This window comes from Littorina saxatilis, linkage group LG17 (genome assembly GCF_037325665.1).
Source record: "Littorina saxatilis isolate snail1 linkage group LG17, US_GU_Lsax_2.0, whole genome shotgun sequence".
NCBI classification, from domain to species: domain Eukaryota; kingdom Metazoa; phylum Mollusca; class Gastropoda; order Littorinimorpha; family Littorinidae; genus Littorina; species Littorina saxatilis.
In genome coordinates, this window is record NC_090261.1 from 35,216,543 (window position 1) to 35,239,396 (window position 22,854).

A 22,854-nucleotide genomic window follows, 5' to 3' on the forward strand; every position below is an offset into this window, starting at 1 on the left:
CATTGAGCAGTTGATACATTTTCAAGGGGGGCCAGCCATTTGTATCCTTCAATATGATTTGTTCTTGCATCAGGTGGAGAGCCTACAGAAGGAATTGGCAGAGCTGGGTACCAAGCTGGAAGAGGCCCAGAGTCAACTCACCACCACCGCAGCCTCCCACAACCACCAGGTGGAGCAGCTGAGCTCAGCCCTGGCTGCCAAGACACAGGAGGCAGCATCCGCACAGGCAGGACTGGAGCTCCTACAGAAGGATGCGGCCAACACCCAGCAGACTCTCAGCGACAGGTGTGACCAGCTGACAGCCAGCCTCACCCAGCTGCAGGAAGAGAAGGAGAAGAGGGAAAGCAAGGTGTCAGAGCTTGAGCAACAGCGTGAGGCGCTGCGTGGGGAGCTGGAGGCAGCACAGCAGACGGCGCAGCAGATGCAGGCCAAGCTGGACATGCTGCAGATGGACCTGGACGACAACGAAGGCATGATGGACCACCTCAACACCCAGCTGGGCCAGGAGACTCAGGCCATCACCGACCTCAAAGCTCAGCTTGCCAGCAAGGATCAGCAGGTGAAGGAGGCTGCTAAAGAACTGGAAGGTGTGGGTCTCAAGTTGACGCAGTCCCAGGATAAGGCTTCTGCTCTGGAGTCAGAGCTGCAGCAGATGAAGAATGATGCATCTCAGCAAGAATCCACTCTGCAGAACAAGACTAGTTTGCTTGATAAAATCCAAGAAGAACTGACTCAAGCCCAAAAGCAGTTAGAAACGCTGGGAGAACAGTTATCAAGCAAAGAAGAAAGCATTTCAGAGCTGCAACAGAGCGTTGAGAAGTTGAAGTGCAGAGAACAAGAACTCCACGAGACACTGAGTATCAAGGGAGCAGCTTTGCAGGAGAAAGAGAGGGAAGTTTTTGCCTTGAAAGAGATCTGCGCGAGGGAAGGAGAACAGTTAGAGCAACTGAATATCAGTATGAAAGGCAGCAACAGCAAAATACAAGATCTGAACAATCAGCTTGAGAAGCTGCAGGCAGAGATTGCACATGAGCGAGACAGTTTCAAACAGCAAAAAGAAAAGTATACTTCAGAGCTAGAAACCATGGCCAAATCTAAAGATGACTTGCTTGGTAAGCTGGATGAAGCTGAGAAGGGCCTGGAGGCATTGAGCGGTGAGCAGACTAACAAGCTTCAGCATCTTCAGCAGCAGCTAGCTGCCTTGGAGGACGAGAAACTCAAGTTGAACACAGACAACACCTCTCTTCGCACAGACTTGGAGAAATCAGAATCCCACCTAGCAGAGTCCACAAAAGATGTAAAAGACCTGAAGCAGAAGCTTGATTTAGCTAAACAAGAGCAGCAGGAAACAACAGAGAGGTGCAGCCAGCTTTCACAGCAGCTGTCTGAGAATAAAGACTCTGCACAGCAACTTGCTGCCAAGCATGACAGCCTCACCGCCAGCTTCGAGACATTACAACAAGAGTATGAGCAGCTTCAGAACAACTCTGCCGCTCAGCAGCAGCGGGTGGTATCTCTAGAGGGGCTGTTGTCGGAGAAGGAGGCAGAGCTGAATGACACTCAACGCACACTTGAAGAAAAAGCCTCTGAGCTCGCTTCTCTCAGCCAGCAGCTAGAAGCAGTGATCAAAAACCTTGAGAATGACAAAGAGAAAGCCACAGGTCTAGAAAATGACTTTAGGCTGAAGGCAGCACAGATGGAAGAAGAGAAGCAGAACCTGCTGACAGAGAAGGATTCACTGATGAGCCAGCTGGAAGCGCTTCAGTCTGTGCTGAATCAGAAGAGCAGCGATGCCGTGGAGTTACAAAACAAGCTGGACAGCATGACCCAGCAAAACTCCTCAGCGGAAGAAAGATTCCAGGCACTTCACGCTGAGCTTCTGGAATCCCAGAAGTCGGTAAAGGACTTGAGCTCTCAGTTGGAGCAACTTACCAATGACAAAGCAACCCTAGTGGATGAACAGTCTGCACTCACCACAAACATGGCTTCCAACAACAGCAGGATGTCCTCCATGGAGGAAGAGCTGAAGAGCAAGACATCTGCACTAGAAGAGACCAGGAAGATGCTGGAAGAGATGTCTGAAGCTAAGGAGTCTGCCTCTCAGCAGCTGCAGCAATTAAGCGAGGACTTCAACAGCAAGCACACAGGTTTCCAGGAGCTTGAATCAGAGCTGAAGAATAAGATTCAACAGCTGGTGGAAGAGAAGCAAAGCTTGAGAGGTGAGAAAGACTCTGTTGTAACTAGTTTAGAAGCACTGCAGGCGACACTTACAGAGAAAGAGAACAGTCTCACTGATGTTCAGAACAGGTTAGACACCTTGCTTCAAGATCGTAGCTCAGCAGACGAGCGATACCAGGAACTGAGTCAGTCACTGGAAGAAAAGAATGCAACAGTGAAAGAACTCAGTGCAAAACTGGACACTCTTAGCTCAGAGAAAGCAAGCATGCAAGAGGAGGCAGAACAGCTGAGGGCAGACACACAATCCCACCTCCTTAGAATATCATCACTGGAGGAGCAGATTGCTGCCAGACTGGCTGAGCTGGAACAGGCGAATGCCAACATGGACGCCACGCTGGCGGAGGCGGAAGATCTGGCATCTCAGATCCAGTCACAAAAGGAAACCATGGCAGAAGACTCCAAGCACCATGTTGACCAGCTGCACAAGAAGTCAAAGCATGTGGAGAAGCTAGAGGCTCAAGTAGCAGAGCTGAAGACTTCACTGATGGATAAGGACGAAGACCTCTGTGACGTTAAACTTGAGAACGATGCTGTTGCTGCTCAGCTTGAAGAGTTGAACACAAAGCTGAGTGAACGCCAGTCATCAATCCGAGACCTGGAACTGAAGATGGAATCACAGCAGAGTGAACTCAAAGCAAGAGAGACAGAGCTTCTTCAGCAGTTTGACAATGAGAAGGCTGGGCTTGAAAAAACGCTTATGGAGGCAGATGAACAGAACAGTCTTTATAAGACAGCCTGTAGGGACTATGAGAATCAGATTGATACTCTTGTGAAAGAGAAAGACTCCCTTGACTCACAGCTGTCAGAGCTCCGGCAGCACATTTCTGCTTATCAGGCCAATATCTCAGAACTTGAACAAAAGGTTGGAGAAGAGTCAGGACTGGCAGATTATTTCAAAAAGAAGGAGGAAGAGGAAAACAGGATACATGCTGATGTCAAACAGAAACTTGAAGAAAACGTTGACGCCCTGCAGACGCAGCTGCAAGACATGAAATCTCAACTCGTAGATAGGGAGAAGGAGCTGGAAGAGCAGCTGTCTTTGAAGGATCGAGAACTTGAAGATCTGCGTTCTGAGCTGCATGCAGAACAGATCCGTCTGAAAGACAGTCTGCAACAGAATGAAGACAAGGTCCAGAGGGCAACGCTTCAAGTGACAGAGCAGGAGGAGAAATACGAACAAGCAATGCAAGACCTGGCACAAAAAGAAGAGTCTCACAGACAGGAAATTGAAGACATGGAACAAAGGCATCAGCTTCTCAAAAAACAACTGGAAAGCAAACTTGATGAGGAAGCTCAGAAGATCTTCAAGCTTGAGCAGGAGAGAGATGAGATCAGGCTTGAAAGGGATACCCTGCAGGCAAGCTATGATGAGTTGACATTCAAGTCTGATGCCTTGCAGTTAGAACTCCAATCTAAGAGTCTGCATCTGGAGAAAGAGCTGCAGTTGCTCCAACAGGAAAAAGTGGAAAACAGCACGCTAAAGGACGAGGTTGAATCTTTGAGAGAGAAGGCAGGACTTGATTTGTCCACCAAGACCAAAGAAATTGAAAGTCTGTGTGAGGAGCTGGAGTTAGTGCAAACAGAGCTGCGGTCTTGCAAGAGTATACTTGAAGAGGTTGAATTTGCCCTGAAAAGCAAGGAAAGTGAGTGTGCAAATAGTGAACTGGAAGGAGAGGCTACTGTACAGAAGCTGGAAGAGCTTCAGTCACAACTGGACAAAGCTCTGGAGGAGAAGGAACAAAGAGACAGTAGGCTAAAAGACCTTGTGCGGCAGCAATCCACCATGGAAGCAGAGAAGGTCAAAGCTGAGTCGGAAGTGAACCGTCTCACGGAAGAGCTTGGGGAATCGCAGAAGACAATTCAGGCACAAGAAGACAGGCTGCAGGAGGTTACTTGGTCACTGACTTCTCGTGAGGCAGAGGTCAAAGCACTGAACAAGCAGAAGGAAGAGCTAGATGGGCAAGTATCTAGACTCAAAGCGCAGATGGAATCCCTTCAAGAGGATCTGGAGCATCTCTTGGAACACAAGCAGCAAGAAACAGGGACACATCTGGATGAAGTTAGCTCACTCAAGTCCACCCTCACAAAGCTTTCTGGGGATGTCAAGTCTAAGGCAGAGGCGTTAGAGTCTTTTAGAAGTAAGCTGTGTGCAAGTGAAGAGCTTGCCGACAGTCTGCAGAAGAACACCGATGAGCTGCAAGAACAGCTGGAACTGAAGGACAGACATCTCAGTGACCTTAAACAAGAGCTGGAGCAGCTGAACACCACAATTACAGGTATCAACACAGAAAAGGACAGTGACCAGACTAAGCTTGCTGAAGCAGAGTCTACCCTTGCTCAGCAAGCAACACGAGTCACCACACTGGAAGAAGAACTTGCTAGCAAAACAGAAGAGTTAAAATCATCATCTTTTGCCATCAAGGACCTTCAGGGTAAGCTTGATACAATGTCTGCACTAGAAAGTCAGCTGAGAGCGCAGCTTGAGACAAGGGAGGAAGATCTGAAGCAGATGTTGCTTGAGAGAGATGCTGCCCTCTCTGACCTCCAAGAAGAAAAGGATAAAGCGTCGGCAGATGGTGGAGAGAGGAGGCGCTTTGAAGAACAGCTGGCAGCTGCCGAGGCCAAGCTGGCACAGAGGGACCAAGAGATGGAGTTCAATTCTGAAGACTTCAGACACACACTGGAGCAGAAACAGTCGACCCTGACCTCTCTCAAGGAAGAGATAGCTGAACTGAAAACTTCACTGGCCAGTGCTGCTTATGAAGCCAAGGAAAAAGACCAGGAAGTAGACACCATGAAGGCCACAGCCGAGCAACTAACTTTTCAGTTAGAGGAAAGTCTCACCAAGGTCGATCAGCTTACTTCTGACATGGATGCCTCTGCTGAAGCTGCGACCACAGCAAAATCAAGGCTAGAAGAACTGCAAAAGCAGCTTTTAAACTTGGAGCAGGAGAAAAAGAACACTGAAGAAAAGCTCAGGCAGGCTGAAAATGACCTTGCAGTTAAACAGAAATCAGCCTGTGACCTTGAAGCTAACCTTGAAAACCTTCACCAGGTGTGCTTTGAACTTCGTGACGATTTGAAAACAGTCAAGTCAGAGCGTGAGTCTCTTCGCCAGCAGTTAGCCGCGGCCAATGAACATGCAGAGGACCTTCACAGAGAGCTGCGTGATGCTTGCGTGGCAAGGAGTGAAGATGACGAAGCTTTCATCGCTGAAAAGAGAAAGTTCAGCCACAAGCTGGATGAGTATCAGAAGGAGCTGAAGTCTACGGAAGAAGAATTGCAGCAGCACAAATCACAGTTGGAAGAGTTTCAAGAACAGGTGCAACAGAAGCAGAAAGAGAAAGATGATGTTGCCTTTGAACTTCAGGAAACAAAGACTGTGGTTAAAGATGCTCACAGGGAGAAAGCCTGTTTCCAAGAGCAAGTACAGGCCACACAGAAAGAAAAGAGTGACTTGCAAAGTCAGATTGATAAGCTGAACGCAGAGCTTACTGACAAGGAAAGCAAACTGGATGAGCTTATGCTGAGCCAAATGGATGAGAGCAGTGCATTGAAAACAGCTGTTGCAGACAAGCAAAGCCTGAGTCAGAAACTTCAGGACAAGGAAGATCTTCTCACATCACTGCAGCAGAAGCTGGAAGATGCAGAGGACCGGCTCAGATCAGCACAGCAGGACTCATCCAATGCTGTAGGAGATCTTCAGGAGACTATCCGGGAGAAGAGTGAAGCCTGCAAGGATCTAGAAAAGCGCCTGACAAGCCTGGAAGAAGAAAAAGCTGCAGTTCTCAAAGAGAAGGAGTCTTTAGAGGAACAGAACTGTGAGCTGTCCCAGCAGAAGTCCTACTTAGAGGAGAACCTGAACGAGGCAGAGCAGCAGTTCCAGATGCTCAAACAGACCACAGAACTACTGCCAGCAGTCTTGAAGAAGGAAGAGGAGCGCAACAAAAAGCTGAAATCCACAATTGTTGATAAGGAGAATGAACTATTGAAGCTGCGAAGTCAGCTGCAGCAGCTTCAGGGTGAGGTCCAGAGTGAGCAGAGCTCTCAGTCAGAACTACAACAGAAGCTGAAGGATGCCCTGAAGGACGTACAGAAAGAGCAGGATGACGTGCAGTACTACAAGTACTCCCTGCAGTCTTCAGAGTCTGAGATCACCGCTCTGCAGAAGGTGAAAGCTGGCCTCGAGTCGGACAACACCAGCCTGAGGCAGGAGATCGCTGACATGAAGAAGCAGGTTGGTGATCTACAAGGGGAAGTGAACAGACTGGCCCAATCCATCAGTACCCTGCAGGGTGACAAGGACCAACTCTCTGACCAGCTGCAGGAGAAGAAGACCTTCCTCCAGGCCGAACTGGACACCGTCAGATCCCACCTGAAGGAAAGGGAGCAGAGCCTGGCTGACCTGAACAGCAAGGAGAAGGAGCTCCTGGAAGAGAACTGCCGGCTTCAGTCCCAGCTGGTCACCATGGAGGAGTCCCTTACCAATATCAACACCAACTTGGATGGCGTCCAGGGCAACTCCAAGGCGGCTGAAGACCAGCTGAAAGAGGCAGAAGAGAAACTAGCGACAGTCTCCAAGGACCTGGCTTCTGTGCAGAAGGAGCGTGATCGTCTCCGACAGCAGGTGGTCATCGTGGAGGAGCAGCATTCAGCAGCCGAGTCATCAAGGTCAGCGATGGAGCTGGAGGTCAAGGACACTCAGGCAGAGATGACCAGGCTGCAGAGAAACCTCAAGACTGCCAAACAGTCTGCCCAGCTTGCCGAGCATCAGTGCAGGGCAATTGAAAGCAAGCTGGAGCTTCACAAAGGCTCGCAGGTTGGTGTTGGATATCCTCTAGGCATTGTTTGTGTTAGTGAACATATTAGAAATTGGTTGGTGATTTGCTTGCTTAGTTGCTGAATTGATTGTTGACTTGTCTGTCTGTTCACACATTTGGACAGTTTTATATTGTACACAACCCAGGCATTTAACTTAAAAGTTAAATCATTTAGTAAACTATAAGGTTGTTAAAATACAAGCATTTCCTGCTGTGAAGTAATGTGCAAACACAGAATTACTTTTATTATTTGAAGCTCATTTCACCCTAACAGATTTTCCACAAATTAAAAGCCAACTTTGTTTGATTTAGCACAAGGTGTTTCTGGACTGGCATCAGATAGAAAGAAAACTGGAATAAATTCACAGAAATGTGGTAATGAATAGTAATGTAGCCACATTTTTCATAGTCACTCTTTGTAAATTCAAAATGGCCACACATACACACAAAAGAGAGAGGTTAAAAAAAAAAACTAACTACAAAAAAACATGTAAGTGTCTTCTGCATTAGAATATACTGTTTATTTTGTTCCTTTCTGCTTTGCTCAGAAATTGCTGGAAGCTAAGAAACAGGAGTATGAAAAACTACAAGCACAGCACACAGCCATCACAGAGAAGGTGACGGCACAGGAGGCAGAGAAACAGGAGATTCTACATCTGCTGAATGATGCTGTCAACACCGCTGACATCATCGGGGTGAGTAATTTGTCCATGGTGATATTCTCAAGGAAGGCTGATCATGGTGAGGATGAGATATTGATGACAACAAGGAAGGCAGAAAAACAGGGCCGGTGTGCATGAGTCGGGTTTAGAGACTTCAGTCTGGATAAGCTGCATTGAGGGTACAGTTTATCCCGGACTTAAGTCTCCAACCTCCACACTTGCATACCGGCCCAGGAGTTCATATTTTTTCCTTGGGGGATTTCCTCATGCGTAAAACAATAGTGTTGAACAACCCTTTCTGCATTCACGCTCCTTTTTCCGTCTTTCCAAAATCAGCTGCTCCATAAAGCTGTGGATCAGAGAGGTAGACAGATCCACATCTAGACGGGCGCAGTGGCATGGTGGTAAGACGTCGGCCTCCTAATCGGGAGGTCGTGAGTTCGAATCCCGGTCGCTGCCGCCTGGTGTGTTAAGAATGGAGATTTTTCCGATCTCCCAGGTCAACTTATGTGCAGACCTGCTAGTGACTTAACCCCCTTCGTGTGTACACGCAAACACAAGACCAAGTGCGCACGGAAAAGATCCTGTAATCCATGTCAGAGTTCGGTGGGTTATAGAAACACAAAAATACCCAGCATGCCTCCCCCGAAATCGGCGTATGCTGCCTGAATGGCAGGGTAAAAACGGTCATACACGTAAAAATTCCACTCGTGCTAAAAACATGAGTGAACGTGGGAGTCTTAGCCCATGAACGAAGAAGAAGAAGAAGAAGATCCACATCTTGGACAGTCTGTGCCCAGTGAACTGAGTAACAGGTCTGTAGACAGTTCCGTGGCTCTATTTGTACAAAAGTAGCATTGACTACATCCCTTTCCACTGTTGCTCCATGTCAGCATGGTTACCATTGAATGAAATTGCCTTGCTGTTACAGTGTGAGAAGGAGGCACTGTCAGCGGATCAGCAGCTCCTCCAGCAGCAGAATGACAACCTGGAGAAGGAGAAGAACTCCCTTCAGGACCAGCTGGCAGAGGAGAAACAGCGCCTCCTTGAACTGACTCAGAAACTGGAGGCAGAGCGGCAGGATTTGTCTCAGCAGATTGAGCAGTTACAGCAGGAGAAGAGTCAGCTGGAAGACACGCTGAAGACTCTACAGGAGCAGGCGGCAGAAGGCAAGGGTGCATCATCTGCTGATGCTGACGGTGCTGATGCTGGCAAGGTGGAAAAGAAGGATGTGAGTGACCTCATCGGTGCTGTAGAGGTTCCTGAGAATGTTAATCTCTAATGAAACAATCTATTTATTAAAGTTGAAAAACAAAAGAATTCTGTACTCACCAATACAAGAACAGCACAGACACAACCAAATCAAATTTGTGCCTATTTATTTCAAAGTGAAACTGCTGTACATGTGATTGCTCATGCTTACATGCATGCAGATATTGGGCTCCCCAAACTGTGCATCCTTGAGCACTGCATGTACTAGGTGCCGGAAAAAAAATACCCAAAATTCGTGGAGGGGAGATGCACTAAATCTAAAAAGATAGGGTCCAAGGACGCTGTAATGTTTTATCATACTGTTTTCATTCATGTTTTGTCAGTACTGTTTTCCGACCATAACCACCCAAAAAGGCAAATGGATCCTCTAAAGTTCTGCTGATGAGACCCTCTGGGTGGAGCGTCTGTTGGGAGCACTGACATGCATACAAACACACACATACACCTTGTTCCAATTTGGCTAATACCAACAACTGTGTTTCAGGAGGTAGACAGTGAGCTTGCTCCCAGCAAGGAGGAGATGTACCTGAGTCAGTACATCGCTCTGCTTGACACTGTGGAAACTTACAAGAAGGAGAAGGAAATGGCAGAGCGAAAGTTGGAGAGATATAGTGAGTTGTCACGATCAGAGAGATGGTTTATGAGGGACTTGTGCCCCTATTGGATTTTTGCTTGCTTGCTGGCTTATTATTCTGTTATACTTCTTCTTCACCATTACCAAGTTTAAGCAGGTGCAGCACATATTTTAATTGATTTTCAACTCCCCTGAGAAATCACGAGAGTCTTAGTAATGAGGAGTGTTAGGCCAGGTCGAGTCTGGTTGACCCTCATCAATTTTCAAAGTCATGCTTTTTATGGCTGTTTTATCTGTTCGTGCATATGTTCACTTAATACTTACTTAATACCTCTCTCTGCATATTCTTTCCAGAGTACATCATGAAGAAGAAGAAGCAGGATGCAGAAGGCCAGGGAGCATCAGTCCCTATCTCATCAGATAGCTCAACATCTGTCAAGTCCAGTTCCTCAACGGACACTCTGAACACAGATCCCGTTGCTGACCAGCAGGCGATCAACGCACATACATCACAAAGACTCACATCGCAAGCACTCTCAGAGAAATCTGCATCAGACAGGCAGCAGCCTTCATCACATACTCTGCCCGGGAAATCGGAATCGGATCTCAAGGCTACCACACCATTGCAGTCCCTTCTCCCAGGAGCTACTAGAAGCAGTCAACTGAAAGCTCCTGCCAGCAAAAGACCATGCACAGCTTCTCAGCCTCATGCGGAGCCCACCTCTCCTAAGCCTCAGGGTTCATCCAGCATTCAGAAAACCTCACAGCTGTTGAGCCGTTCTGTTGGCAAAGGATGCGGAGGCTCGCAGGTCAGGACTGACAGCCTCTTGCCCAGGTCTCGACCCTCCTCAGCAGTGAAGACAGAGGAGCCTGAATATTCCTCTTCGTCCAGTAAAAAGATTTGTTCAGCCACTGCTGGTTCTGGTGGTGAAGAACACCACAGATCTAAGCTGTCTCTGCGCTCCTCTCCCAGATCCACACACTTTTCTTTGAGAGACTCAAAAGCACAGCAGCCAGACACGGATCCTAAAGACTTGGAAGCACTCAGCAGTGAATCAAAGACTTCTGTCATTGGTCAGCCTAAAAGAGTGTTGTCGCATCGAGGAGATGAATCTTCAGGGTTGGACACGGCAGATAAAGGGATGATGACTCGCAGGCGCCTGTCTCTGACAAAGCGCAAGTCAGATCAAGATGACCTGGAGCTTGGCAGTGGCATCCCAGCGTACAAGCAGCTCAAAATGTCTGAACCAGGTGAGCATTTTCTCTCACACGCAGACACATGCACACACACACACACACACACACACACACACACACACACACACACACACACACACACACACACACACACACACACACCTCTCTTTAATTTGCTTTATGTTGGTTTAAGTACTGTAGATGTCAAATTTGTGTGACTCTCCACCGCTAGCCCCATGTCGGTATAGCTTTCGCCCTCTCTCTCCCTTTGTCTCTCTCTCTCCCTTTCTCTCTCTCTCTCTCTCTCTCTCTCTCTCTCTCTCTCTCTCTCTCTCTCTGTCTCCATTGCTCAGCTTTATAATTCATTATTCTTCACAGAATATTAGAGAAGACTGAACCTATTGAGGTTTGTTGTGAAGGACAAGCCTGTGAGAAAGAATTTTTGTTATTTTGCAAGATTCATGACGATTCATGGATTGCAAAAGTTTTACAAAATTGAAGTAATGTGAATAGGTACATATTTCTTCTGTTCACAACTCATTTGTACCCCTTTTCTTGTCATTTTTAATCAGAACCACCAGCAGCTCAACAACAAGCAAGCAAGCCCACAGTTCGCACATCACATCGCATATCCAGGCTTCAGCCCCCCTCTACACGGTCTACTCTACCAAAGAGAAGAGAAGCCGCTCCTGGGTCCTCAATGGTAAGCTGTTTTCTGTTTGATTTGACAAAAGTGAGTCATCGAATATTTGCCTGTCACGTTTTGTTTTACATGTTGTAGGTCTGTCAAATTCAAAACTATGAATGCATATCTAGTACCAACAGAGAGGTCATTTAGTTCTGTGTTCAGTGTGACTTGGAATAACAGGCCGTGAAAAGTAAATATTCGCCGTAATGGCTTGAGATTTACTGGCCGATGTGAAGGCGTGATATATTGTGTACAAAATTCCATCTCACACGGCAGAAATTAATATGTAAAGCGCTTAGAGAACGTCAAGTGCTATATAAATCTCCCATATAAATAAATAAAAATAAAAGTTATGAGCATTGCTCTGAGTGCCTCTCATTTGAAAACCGTATCCCTGTTGAGAGAAAAGGTCACATGTAGTCTTGAAGACTGCAGGTTCTCTGCGATTGTATAAGTTTCATTTGAATCTTTTTTTCATCTTAACCAAATGTAACCTGTTTTCCAGGACAAACCAAGGGGTATTCCAGGCCCTTCGTCCACCGCAGCTCACCCCTCCTCCACCAGCTCTGCGATACCTGGCAGCAGTCGCGGTTCTCAGGCGCTCAGCACCATCACAAATTCTCCCAAGAAATCTGTGCCACGACCCAAAGGCCTGAAAAAGATAGCAGCTCCGTCCAAGCTTCGCTTTTCTCCGGAGTTGCCCAAAACGAAAGCAGCTTCTACGCTGGGAAAAGATCGTTTCAAACAGTCACAGGAGCAGGTCAACGAGTGTAAACAGTCATGAGGTGAAATTCACACAGAGTGAGAGCTGTGCTGGTACAGGTACTGCTACAGTCAAGGGATGACTTCTTCATGTTCTGTGCCCGCTGATCTTGATATGGTCTCTTCAGAGTGTTCGGGGCTGGGGTGCACAAAGCAAAACTGGGTGTTATGCAGCCGCGGGGTCGGATTGGTTGAAATTGAGATTTGTTGTGATTTCAACCAATCAAACCCCACGGCTGGTTCCCACCCAATTGGTTGGGACACATTTTGTGCTTCATCCACCTCAGCTATCAATCCTTTGATAATGCAACCCAGATTTGTGTGTATTACACTTGAGAGATGACTGAAAAACTCGTCCCGTGTGACAATGAATGGCTCAGATAACACTCATTAGATCTGTGTTGCATTTTTGCAATAAGCCTGAGCTGCATGATTGATGATAAACAGAGTAGGTTTATCACACACAAGTTGCTGGAGGTTTTTGGTCTCAAGGTGATGCCTGTACAGACAATGTAGCTGAAGATGAGTCTTGAGTATGTCTGATACAAGTTGATGAAATTTGTAAGCATTTGGCAGGTGTGTGTCGGTGTGTGTCTGAGAAGTGCCATGGTTTTAAAAGTGTAGTTTGCAGCAGAACCATTGTGAAAAAGTGCAAGTGTCATGTATTTGAAAGTAGTGTAATTTATTGACTAAATGTTTTTGACTCACATGCGAAGCAAAAGTGAGTCTATGTACTCACCCGAGTCGTCCGTCCGGACGTCCGTCCGTCCGGAAAACTTTAACGTTGGATATTTCTTGGACACTATTCAGTCTATCAGTACCAAATTTGGCAAGATGGTGTATGATGACAAGGCCCCAAAAAACATACATAGCATCTTGATCTTGCTTCAAGGTCAAGGTCGCAGGGGCCATAAATGTTGTCTAAAAAACAGCTATTTTTCCCATTTTTCCCATTTTCTCTGAAGTTTTTGAGATTCAATACCTCACCTAAATATGATATATAGGGCAAAGTAAGCCCCATCTTTTGATACCAGTTTGGTTTACCTTGCTTCAAGGTCAAGGTCACAGGAGCTCTTCAAAGTTGGATTGTATACATATTCTGAAGTGACCTTGACCCTGAACTATGGAAGATAACTGTTTCAAACTTAAAAATTATGTGGGGCACATGTTATGCTTTCATCATGAGACACATTTGGTCACATATGATCAAGGTCAAGGTCACTTTGACCCTTATGAAATGTGACCAAAATAAGGTAGTGAACCACTAAAAGTGACCATATCTCATGGTAGAAAGAGCCAATAAGCACCATTGTACTTCCTATGTCTTGAATTAACAGCTTTGTGTTGCATGACCTTGGATGACCTTGACAAGGTCAAGGTCACATGTATTTTGGTAGGAAAAATGTGTAAAGCAGTTCTTAGTGTATGATGTCATTGCTATGTAAAGGTCAAGGTCAAGCATGTGAGTCGTATGGGCTTTGCCCTTCTTGTTGTATGTTAACCTCCCATCCACACCCTCTACCTTTGCTTTATCTCTCGTCCAAAACATCGTTTGCCAAACGATAGCCGTAGCTATTTTCAATCTGCTGAACAAAAAGAGTATAGATAATGTTACAACAAAAGCAGTCAGTAGCAGTGGTATGTTCTATCCTTTCTTTATGGAAAAAAACTGTTCTTCTAAATGTTGTAAATGATAGCTCCTGCCCTCATGCATCAAGGTTCTGCCTGGGAGAAAAAGACAGTGACCCCCTCAACCAAATTCTGTTGGGACATAGAATAAGATGAAGGCAAGAATCGCCAAGCAGGCTAAGGGCATGTCCCCGTTGCACCATCCCTCTCCCAGACATTGTTTTGTCCATTGAAGCTAAATGATGCAATCTGGTGCCATCAGAGTATAGAATTTGCCACTGTTTTATTTTACCAAATTCTGTGTCTGTATGCGAGTCAGTGTGTGCGCATGTGTGTGTTTCACTGTGTGTGTGTGTGTGCTAATGTCAGATACAAGGGTGGTACAGTGGAACATAATCTTGATGCCCAGTTTGACTCGCTGAAGGGACATTAGTAAACCGAACCCTGATGCATCATGAAATATATTACAGCAGTGTGAAAGTATAGTCAATGATGTGTACTTCACTGCTCAATGATACACACATCTATAGTTTGTTAACTTGGTGTCAGCATTGAGCAAATAGGTTAGTTGAGGCTTGATTCTGAAATGGAAAGTCTCTACCTTTGCTGTTTTGATTCTTTTTACCTCTTCTGTCATTTTCATATGTGTACACATGCATATTGGTGCATGTGCTTATTGACAGAACATATTATGGACATTTAAATTACCCATTGCATACATGACATTTAAACACTACTTTTTGGTTATGTGAAACTATGTGCGTGTGTAATCTTGAAAGACAAAAGTTTGAAAATGAATTGTGGGTGGACTTGTCCGTGAGAATTACATACTTTTTTTTTTTACTTCTTTGAAAATGTAAGCTAGAAACAATACTGATGATTGTGTACATAATTTTTGATAACTTTGCAATATAGCAAAACCAGAACCCAAACTTGTCTTATGAAATGTATTGTAAACACAAGTACCCAAGTATTCATGAGAAGATATATACTTCATATGTTGTTGGAAAAAGTCTTTTATGTTGTGCTCGCCTATATAAAGTGTTTCGTGTTAAATCTGAATGAATATGAATTAATGTTAAAGCAGAAGACTATGTGTAAAGAAACAACAATGTTGGGATGATGGTTACTGAACATACTAATTGTGCGTTAGATATTTGAGTTTCAGAAGCAGAGCACAAAATTGGCCAATGTATTTTCAGTGAGTGTTTTGTTGTTATTGCTCCATTCGGTGAAATATTAATCCTGTATTTCAATTTGATAATGATATAAAAAATAACCATGCACAACTTAGCTATGAGTGTTGTTACAAAATGTGTATACTCTCTCTCTCTCAATCACACACACTCTCTTCCTCTCTGTCTTTCAACACATGCACAATTTATAACATTACAACATGTTTATGCTCTCTTTCTTTCTCCACACACATTCATGGTTACGTGCACACACAAGACCCCAAGTGACACACATACACACACACACACACACACACACACACACACACACACACCTTTTAGAAAGGCGAGAGAGACAGATCACTCTCTCTCTCTTACACACACATGCACACACACACTCTCTAAGTTCTCTCAAGCTGATATGCCATCCCATAGTCCAGGCTTCATCGATGATTGCTTGATCAATTTGATAAAAAAAATGAGGACGTGACAGTGCCGCCTCAACTTTAACTAAAAGACGGAAATGACGTCATCAAAGACATATATCGTAAAAATGGAAAGAAAAAAACATGTCTGGGGGTATAATCTGGAAGACTTTGTATGTAAAGTTTCACGAAGATCAGTCCAGCACCTTTTTGACTCACATGCGAAGCAAAAGTGAGTCTATGTACTCACCCGAGTCGTCCCGCCGTCCGTCCGTCCGAAAAACTTTAACGTTGGATATTTCTTGGACACTATTAAGTCTATCAACACCTGATGTGGCCTGATGGTGTATGGTTACAAGATCTCAAAAAACATGTGCGGCAACTTGACCTCACTTCAAGTTCAAGGTCACAGGGGCCGTAATTGTTGTCTCAAAAACGACCATTTTTCACATTTTCGCATTTTTTTCTGAAGTTATCGAGAATGGCAACCTTAGCTATGTATGCTATACAGGGCAATGTAAGCCCTATCTTTGGACACCAGTTTGGTTGACCTTGCTTCAAGGTCAAGGTCGCAAGGGTCCTTTAAAGTTGGATTGTATACATAGTTTGAAGTGACCTTGACCTTGAACTATGGAAGGTAACTCTTCCAAATCTACACATGTGTGAGGGAAATACATTATACTTACAAAAGTGAGTCTATATACTCACCGACATCATCCGCCTGTCCTTCCGGGCGTCCGGGCGTCCGTCCCCCCCGTCCGTCTGTGAAACCTTTAACATTGTATATTTCTTGGACACTATTAAGTCTATCAACACCAATTGTGGCCTGATGGTGTATGGTTACAAGATCTTCAGAAACATGTTTGGCAACTTGACCTCACTTCAAGGTCAAGGTCACAGGGTCCTTCAAAGTTGAAATGTATATATTTTGAAGTGACCTTGACCTTGAACTATTGAAAATAACTCTTCCAAAACTACATGTGTGAGGGAAATACATTAGATCTTCAGAAACATGTTTGGCAACTTGACCTCACGTCAAGGTCACAGGGTCCTTCAAAGTTGAAATGTATATATTTTGAAGTGACCTTGACCTTGAACTATTGAAAATAACTCTTCCAAAACTACATATGTGTGAGGGAAATACATTATATTTTCATAATAACTCACATTAGGTTACATATCTTCAAGTTCCAGGTCAGTTTGAGTTAAACTGATATTTGTCAAAAAAGAGAAAACAGGCGCCAGACTAGAGAGAAGTCGGAGAACTGACGTTCCTTGTTCGACTCGATCCCCTAATGACCAGCGATTAGCATTTTAGGATGGAGAACCTTTTGACACAGTATGCACCATAACTTGGATGCAATTACTGAATGTGCAACTCACAATGGCATTAGTTTTCTGTAATTATTTTCTTTACTGAATAAATATTGTTTTTCTCAGTTTTATTGTAAAATTATTCTGAAAGAAAGATCAAGGTCTGTTCAGCATGTGAGTCGTGTGGGCTTTGCCCTTCTTGTTCTGAATGGCTCTACACTGTACACATACACACACACACACGAACACACATACACCACCACCCTCGTCTCGTTTCCCTGACTACCGGTATGTTAAAACATTTGGTCAAAACTTGACTAAATGTAAAACGGACACAAGAACCAACTAAAGATGTTCACATTTATAAACTTTTTGGGGGGTGGTCAACAAGCCCAAACAATTGACTGGAACTTGTGAGTTCTTTGGAATGTGAAGCATTGCCTTTGTGCAGAGTTTTAGACTGGACACTCTGCAAAAAATAGAACTTAGAAGTGACATGAAATAAAATTTTGTTTACATTCACATCAGTGAATTTGCAGTTCACATAGTTTTGCATTTGTCTTGTTCTTGGTAACAACAAAGATAAAAAAAAATTAAAAATTAAAATAAAAAAGCAAAATCAACAGTATTTTGTAAAAAACCCAATTTTGCTGTATTTGTGAAGAAGAAAAAATTACTTTATTTTTACTTGCAATCCAGAATAATTGTACTGAACAGTGAATATTCCACAAATAATCTTTTTTGGAGAGTTTTTCTCATTTCACCATGGATAGTTTTCAAATCAATTTAAAGCAGGTATGAGAATTCTTCTCAGATCTGAGGATTTCCAAGAAAAGCTACACATTTCAGAGAAGAAGAAAAAAGTTCTCTTTCGAGAAAAAAAAAATCGAGGAACAAAAATCAAAAAAGACCATCTGCCTAGTATGACCAATGTCCTCCATAAAACTGTCACTTCATTCAGTGAGATTCCGCGTGAGTCACTTTTGCAAACAGTTCGAAAGAGCCTACAAGTGGCGAACGCAAAGCGGGCAATCATAATTTTGAACGCAGATCTATTTCGTGGCATCTATTTCCGCCGTGTTTAAATTAGACGCTGTCCATATTTATCAACACTGCAACAATGTCATGCAAGTCATGGATAATTAATCAGGGCGAACATTTTGTCGACGGTGACATTCCAGGTAAAGGATTAAAATGATCGTTGGTTACTGGCAATACAAAACATGTATTAAATTTGGTCCGTTTTTTTGCTGTGTAAAATTCATGAAACATACTCCCAGAATGCGCCAGATTGAACAGATTTTAATCTAGATTTCAACAAAATTCCGGGGGAGCATGCCCCACGGACCACCCTAGTTTTCAGAGATTTTTCTTTCGCACTGGCTATACGCACTCGGAGTGTATACAAGATTCGACCCCTATATACACTCCAGCGTTAACTCCCGGTCGCAAAGCGAATTTGCGATAGGAACACAGGGCAGTTGATTGTAAAGTTCAACAAGAAGAGCAAACGCTCGATCGAGTCACTTTCGCAGTTCTGAATATTATATGAGGCATCAGATGGACAGGAAGAAATTGCTATTCACAACACAATACAGATGTAAATAATTTGATGTAAAGAATAATCCTATAAAGTTTGAATCAAATCCGATGATATTTCAATTTTTTTCCTTCAAGACATACCTGTGACCTTGAAAAAGGTCAAAGGTCACCAAAGCAGACGTCAAAGTGTAGAGGTCACTGGGAGTCACGTTCACATAAAATTTGAGCCCGGTCACTTTTATAGTTTCCGAGAAAAGCCCAACGTTAAGTTGTGTGTTGCCGAACAGAAAAGGCTAGTTATCTCCCTTGTTTTTCTGATAACGTTCGTAAAAGGCTACAGATGTAAATACTTTGATGTAAAGAATAATCCTACAAAGTTTCAATCACATCCGATGAACTTTGTCAAAGATATAAAATGTCTAATTTTTCCTTTGACGCTGACCTGTGACCTTGAAAAAGGTCAAAGGTCAACGAAACCATCGTTAAAGTGTAGAGGTCATTGGAGGTCACGACTAAACAAAATATGAGCCGGATCGCTTTGATAGTTTCCGAGAAAAGTCCAACGTTAAGGTGGTGTCTACGGACGGCCGGCCGGACGGACGGCCGGCCGGACAGACTAACACTGACCGATTACATAGAGTCACTTTTTCTCAAGTGACTCAAAAAACACAAAAACAATCTGATGCTGCACGGTCTTTGTTGTAACGTTGATTACATTCTCGGAATGTGAATAAAAGACTAGATAATTGCATCAACACTCGGAGTATCATACGCCGCCGCGCCAGTGCACTTTCAATTCATAGTATCCAAGTACGCTAGGGACAAACACACACACAAAACTGATGCTACAGTACACGGCAGTTTATTGTCAGAGTTTGGAACACCCTTGGAGTGTGTATCGACCTAGAAATGGTTGTATACCATGTGAGTGTACATTATTGCCAGCCCTGTATACACTCCGATGGCGGAAATCTAATAGATTTTTCATTGGCTACTTCCTAACGACTTGTAAGAGGGAATTTCATTGGCTTAGAGTTGTAAAAGAGCTTTTTATTGCCGGAGTATATATACAGACCTATCGATCCTGTATACACTCGGAGTTTGTATTATTATAACAACTGATTCCCATGCCTGTTAAAGTTTGAGTGCAGACTGGATCATGTTCAGTGAACAGATTGATTTTACATGAAACAGCCACTGAACAGGCACCCCCCAAAAATAATTGTCCAAAAGACGCTATATGTATACATCATTGATTTCATTAACGCCTCAACACATTGCCTTCATACACTGAGCCCAAAAAGTTAAGGATATTTGTTCAGTGGTATACCCCAGATGTTAAACAGCAATTTTTGGGTCAGAAATATACGTGTATTTGAAGATCAGTCTTTCTTCTGCTTAAAAATGTGTTTCTTGAATCTGAGCAATATTTGGGTATGACGTCACATGTCCGTGACCACGCCTACCCTAAAAAATGGCGTTTTTTGACGGCATGATTCACCTTCAACCGTCGAAACGGTGACTTAAACTGAATAATATTTTGCATTTTTTTACACCAAAATGTTTATTTGGTGTCTTACCTAACAAGTCATACAAATTTCGTTCAAATCCGCCGCGCAGTTAGGCTGATCCAACGTGTAAAGGAAAGCGACAACAATTCTGAAAACCAGCAAAAAAGCCAGGGTTTTTATGGTGTTTTTGCTGGGTAGCCGCAGTTGATATGCAATAAATCTAAAACTACAAATAGCAGCCTCTCCAAATTTCACAGAGCGATGACAAAAACCCTCATCTGGATATGTTCCAGTACTTAGGTCAAACCGGCAGAACCCAAGAATGGACGTTGTAACGGGTTTCCGTTAAAAATTTGGAAACGTTTGTAACGTCTAAGAAACAAATGTAACATACACGCAACTTTGTATTCTTTGCAAAGAATGGTGCCATTACATGTGTGCCAAGTTTCAAAAACATTCTTTCACGGGCTCAAAAGGTATGATCGTTTGAAAAGAGGTGAAACATACTGCCCCTGGTGTCTTTCGCGCAACTTTTTTTTATGACTTTTTCTATAATTTTGATTCTCGTTCTCCGATAGGATGCGTATAGTCTTTCACGGATGATGCGAATCACTTGCTCGGTAGAAGTTGCAGATTTGTGCTGTATAAGAAAGAAGTAAAGAATACAAAGAATCAAATAACAGAAGAATGCAGACATGACGTCATAGTAATTCCAAAAATATGACGTCAGATGGAGGCAACACGGCTGGGTTTTTCTCATCGTCGTCTTGATAGCGGCGAGACACAATCTGGCATTTGCTGTGACGAATCTGACAGTTAATGCTACGACTTGAAATGGAGCTGTGGAGATGGACATCGCCAGGTTTTTAAGAGTCTGTAAGAGCATTGTCTCGATAGAGGAAAGTGTGTGTCCTGATCAGTCACTCAGCCACCTTGATATGAGTTTTGCAGACGTCATCGTCTAAAAATAGAACAGCAGAGCGGAGTGAGATCAGTTTTACTTTTTATTTCTTCAAAGTCATGAGGCTATATCTTTTGAGCCCACGAAAGAATGTTTCTGAAACTTGGCACACATGTAATGGCACCATTCTTTGCAAAGTACACAGAATTGCGTGCATGTCACATTTGTTTCTAGGACGTTATGAACGTTTGCACATTTTTAACGGAAAACTGTTACAACGTCCATTCTCGGGTTCTGTTTGCTCCAAGTACTAGCGCGAATCCAGATGAGGGTCTTAGTCATCGTTCTGTGTAATTTGGAGAGGCTGCTATTTGTAGTTTTATATGTATTGCATATCAACTGCAGCTACCCAGCAAAAGCACCACAAAAACCCTGGATTCAGTTTTGCTGTTTTTCAGGATAGTGGTCGCTTTCCTTTACACGGTAGAAGTTAGCCTGACTGCGCGACGGATTTGAACGAACTTTGTATGACTTCTTAGGTAAGACACCAAATAAACATTTTGGTGTAAAAATGCAAAATATCGTTCAGTTTAAGTCGCCGTTTTGACTGTTGATGGTGAATCATGCCGTCAAAAAACGCCATTTTTGAGGGTAGGCATGGTCACGAACATGTGACGTCATGCCCAAATATTGCTCAGATTCCTGAAAGGCATTTTTGAGCAGAAGAAAGACAGATCTTAAAATACACGTTAATTTCTGACCCAAAAACTGCTGTTTAACATCTGGGGTATACCACTGAAAAAACTGATATCCTTAACTTTTTGGGCTCAGTGTACTTTCAGGGCTTTGTGCTGTATAGACACTACGGTACCTCTTGTAAAATTAATCTGTTTGCACACAAACGCATCTGCCTAGTTTTTTGTGTGTGTTGACCACAGGCAGTAGGTATCGTTCACTACACTGGTCGACACTATCATGATAAAACTAGTGTTCACCAGTGCAGTGAACGATACCTAGCGCTCGTTTGTATAGACCGAGCGCACCCAACGCATTGCATGCGGCGCGTGCAGGCCCCGCCTACCTCGTGTCAAACGGCGGCCTGTGATCCCTTGTTCGTTATTACACAGATGTTCTCTCTTTCTCTCTGCCTTCTTTTTGTTATATTTAGTCACGTTTTGACTAAATATTTTAACGTAGAGGGGGGAATCGAGACGAGGGTCGTGGTGTATGTGTGTGTGTGTGTGTGTGTGTGTGTGTGTCTGTGTGTCTGTGTGTGTGTGTAGAGCGATTCAGACTAAACTACTGGACCGATCTTTATGAAATTTGACATGAGAGTTCCTGGGTATGAAATCCCCGAACGTTTTTTTCATTTTTTTGATAAATGTCTTTGATGACGTCATATCCGGCTTTTCGTGAAAGTTGAGGCGGCACTGTCACGCCCTCATTTTTCAACCAAATTGGTTGAAATTTTGGTCAAGTAATCTTCGACGAAGCCCGGGGTTCGGTATTGCATTTCAGCGTGGTGGCTTAAAAAATAATTAATGACTTTGGTCATTAAAAATCGGAAAATTTAAAAAAAAAATAAAAATTTATAAAACGATCCAAATTTACGTTTATTTTATTCTCCATCATTTTCTGATTCCAAAAACATATAAATATGTTATATTCGAATTAAAAACAAGCTCTGAAAATTAAATATATAAAAATTATTATCAAAATTAAATTGTCCAAATCAATTTAAAAACACTTTCATCTTATTCCTTGTCGGTTCCTGATTCCAAAAACATATAGATATGATATGTTTGGATTAAAAACACGCTCAGAAAGTTAAAACAAAGAGAGGTACAGAAAAGCGTGCTATCCTCCTTAGCGCAACTACTACCCCGCTCTTCTTGTCAATTTCACTGCCTTTGCCATGAGCGGTGGCCTGACGATGCTACGAGTAAAATGGCATTGCGTTCAGTTTCATTCTGTGAGTTCGACAGCTACTTGACTAAATATTGTATTTTCGCCTTACGCGACTTGTTTCAACTATACTTGACCGGAGGTGTGCACAGAAGACTTTTATAAAAGTCGCAATCAGCTGTTGGTAAACTTGAATACGCAAATCATCGATCCACTCACGGTGGTCGCATAAGTTGATC

The 22,854-nt window shown here is 43.6% G+C and overlaps 1 protein-coding gene across 1 annotated transcript; it reads left to right on the forward strand.

The window, feature by feature from the left end:
• Positions 1 to 315: 315 nt before the first annotated feature.
• On the forward strand, positions 316 to 16,882 carry LOC138953536 (uncharacterized). The gene is made up of 7 exons (XM_070325375.1): positions 316 to 7,057; positions 7,607 to 7,753; positions 8,652 to 8,951; positions 9,477 to 9,603; positions 9,921 to 10,817; positions 11,336 to 11,466; positions 11,957 to 16,882. The coding sequence occupies exons 1-7, from the start codon at positions 422 to 424 to the stop codon at positions 12,233 to 12,235; spliced, it is 8,517 nt and encodes a 2,838-aa protein (XP_070181476.1). The 5' UTR covers positions 316 to 421; the 3' UTR covers positions 12,236 to 16,882.
• Positions 16,883 to 22,854: the final 5,972 nt, after the last annotated feature.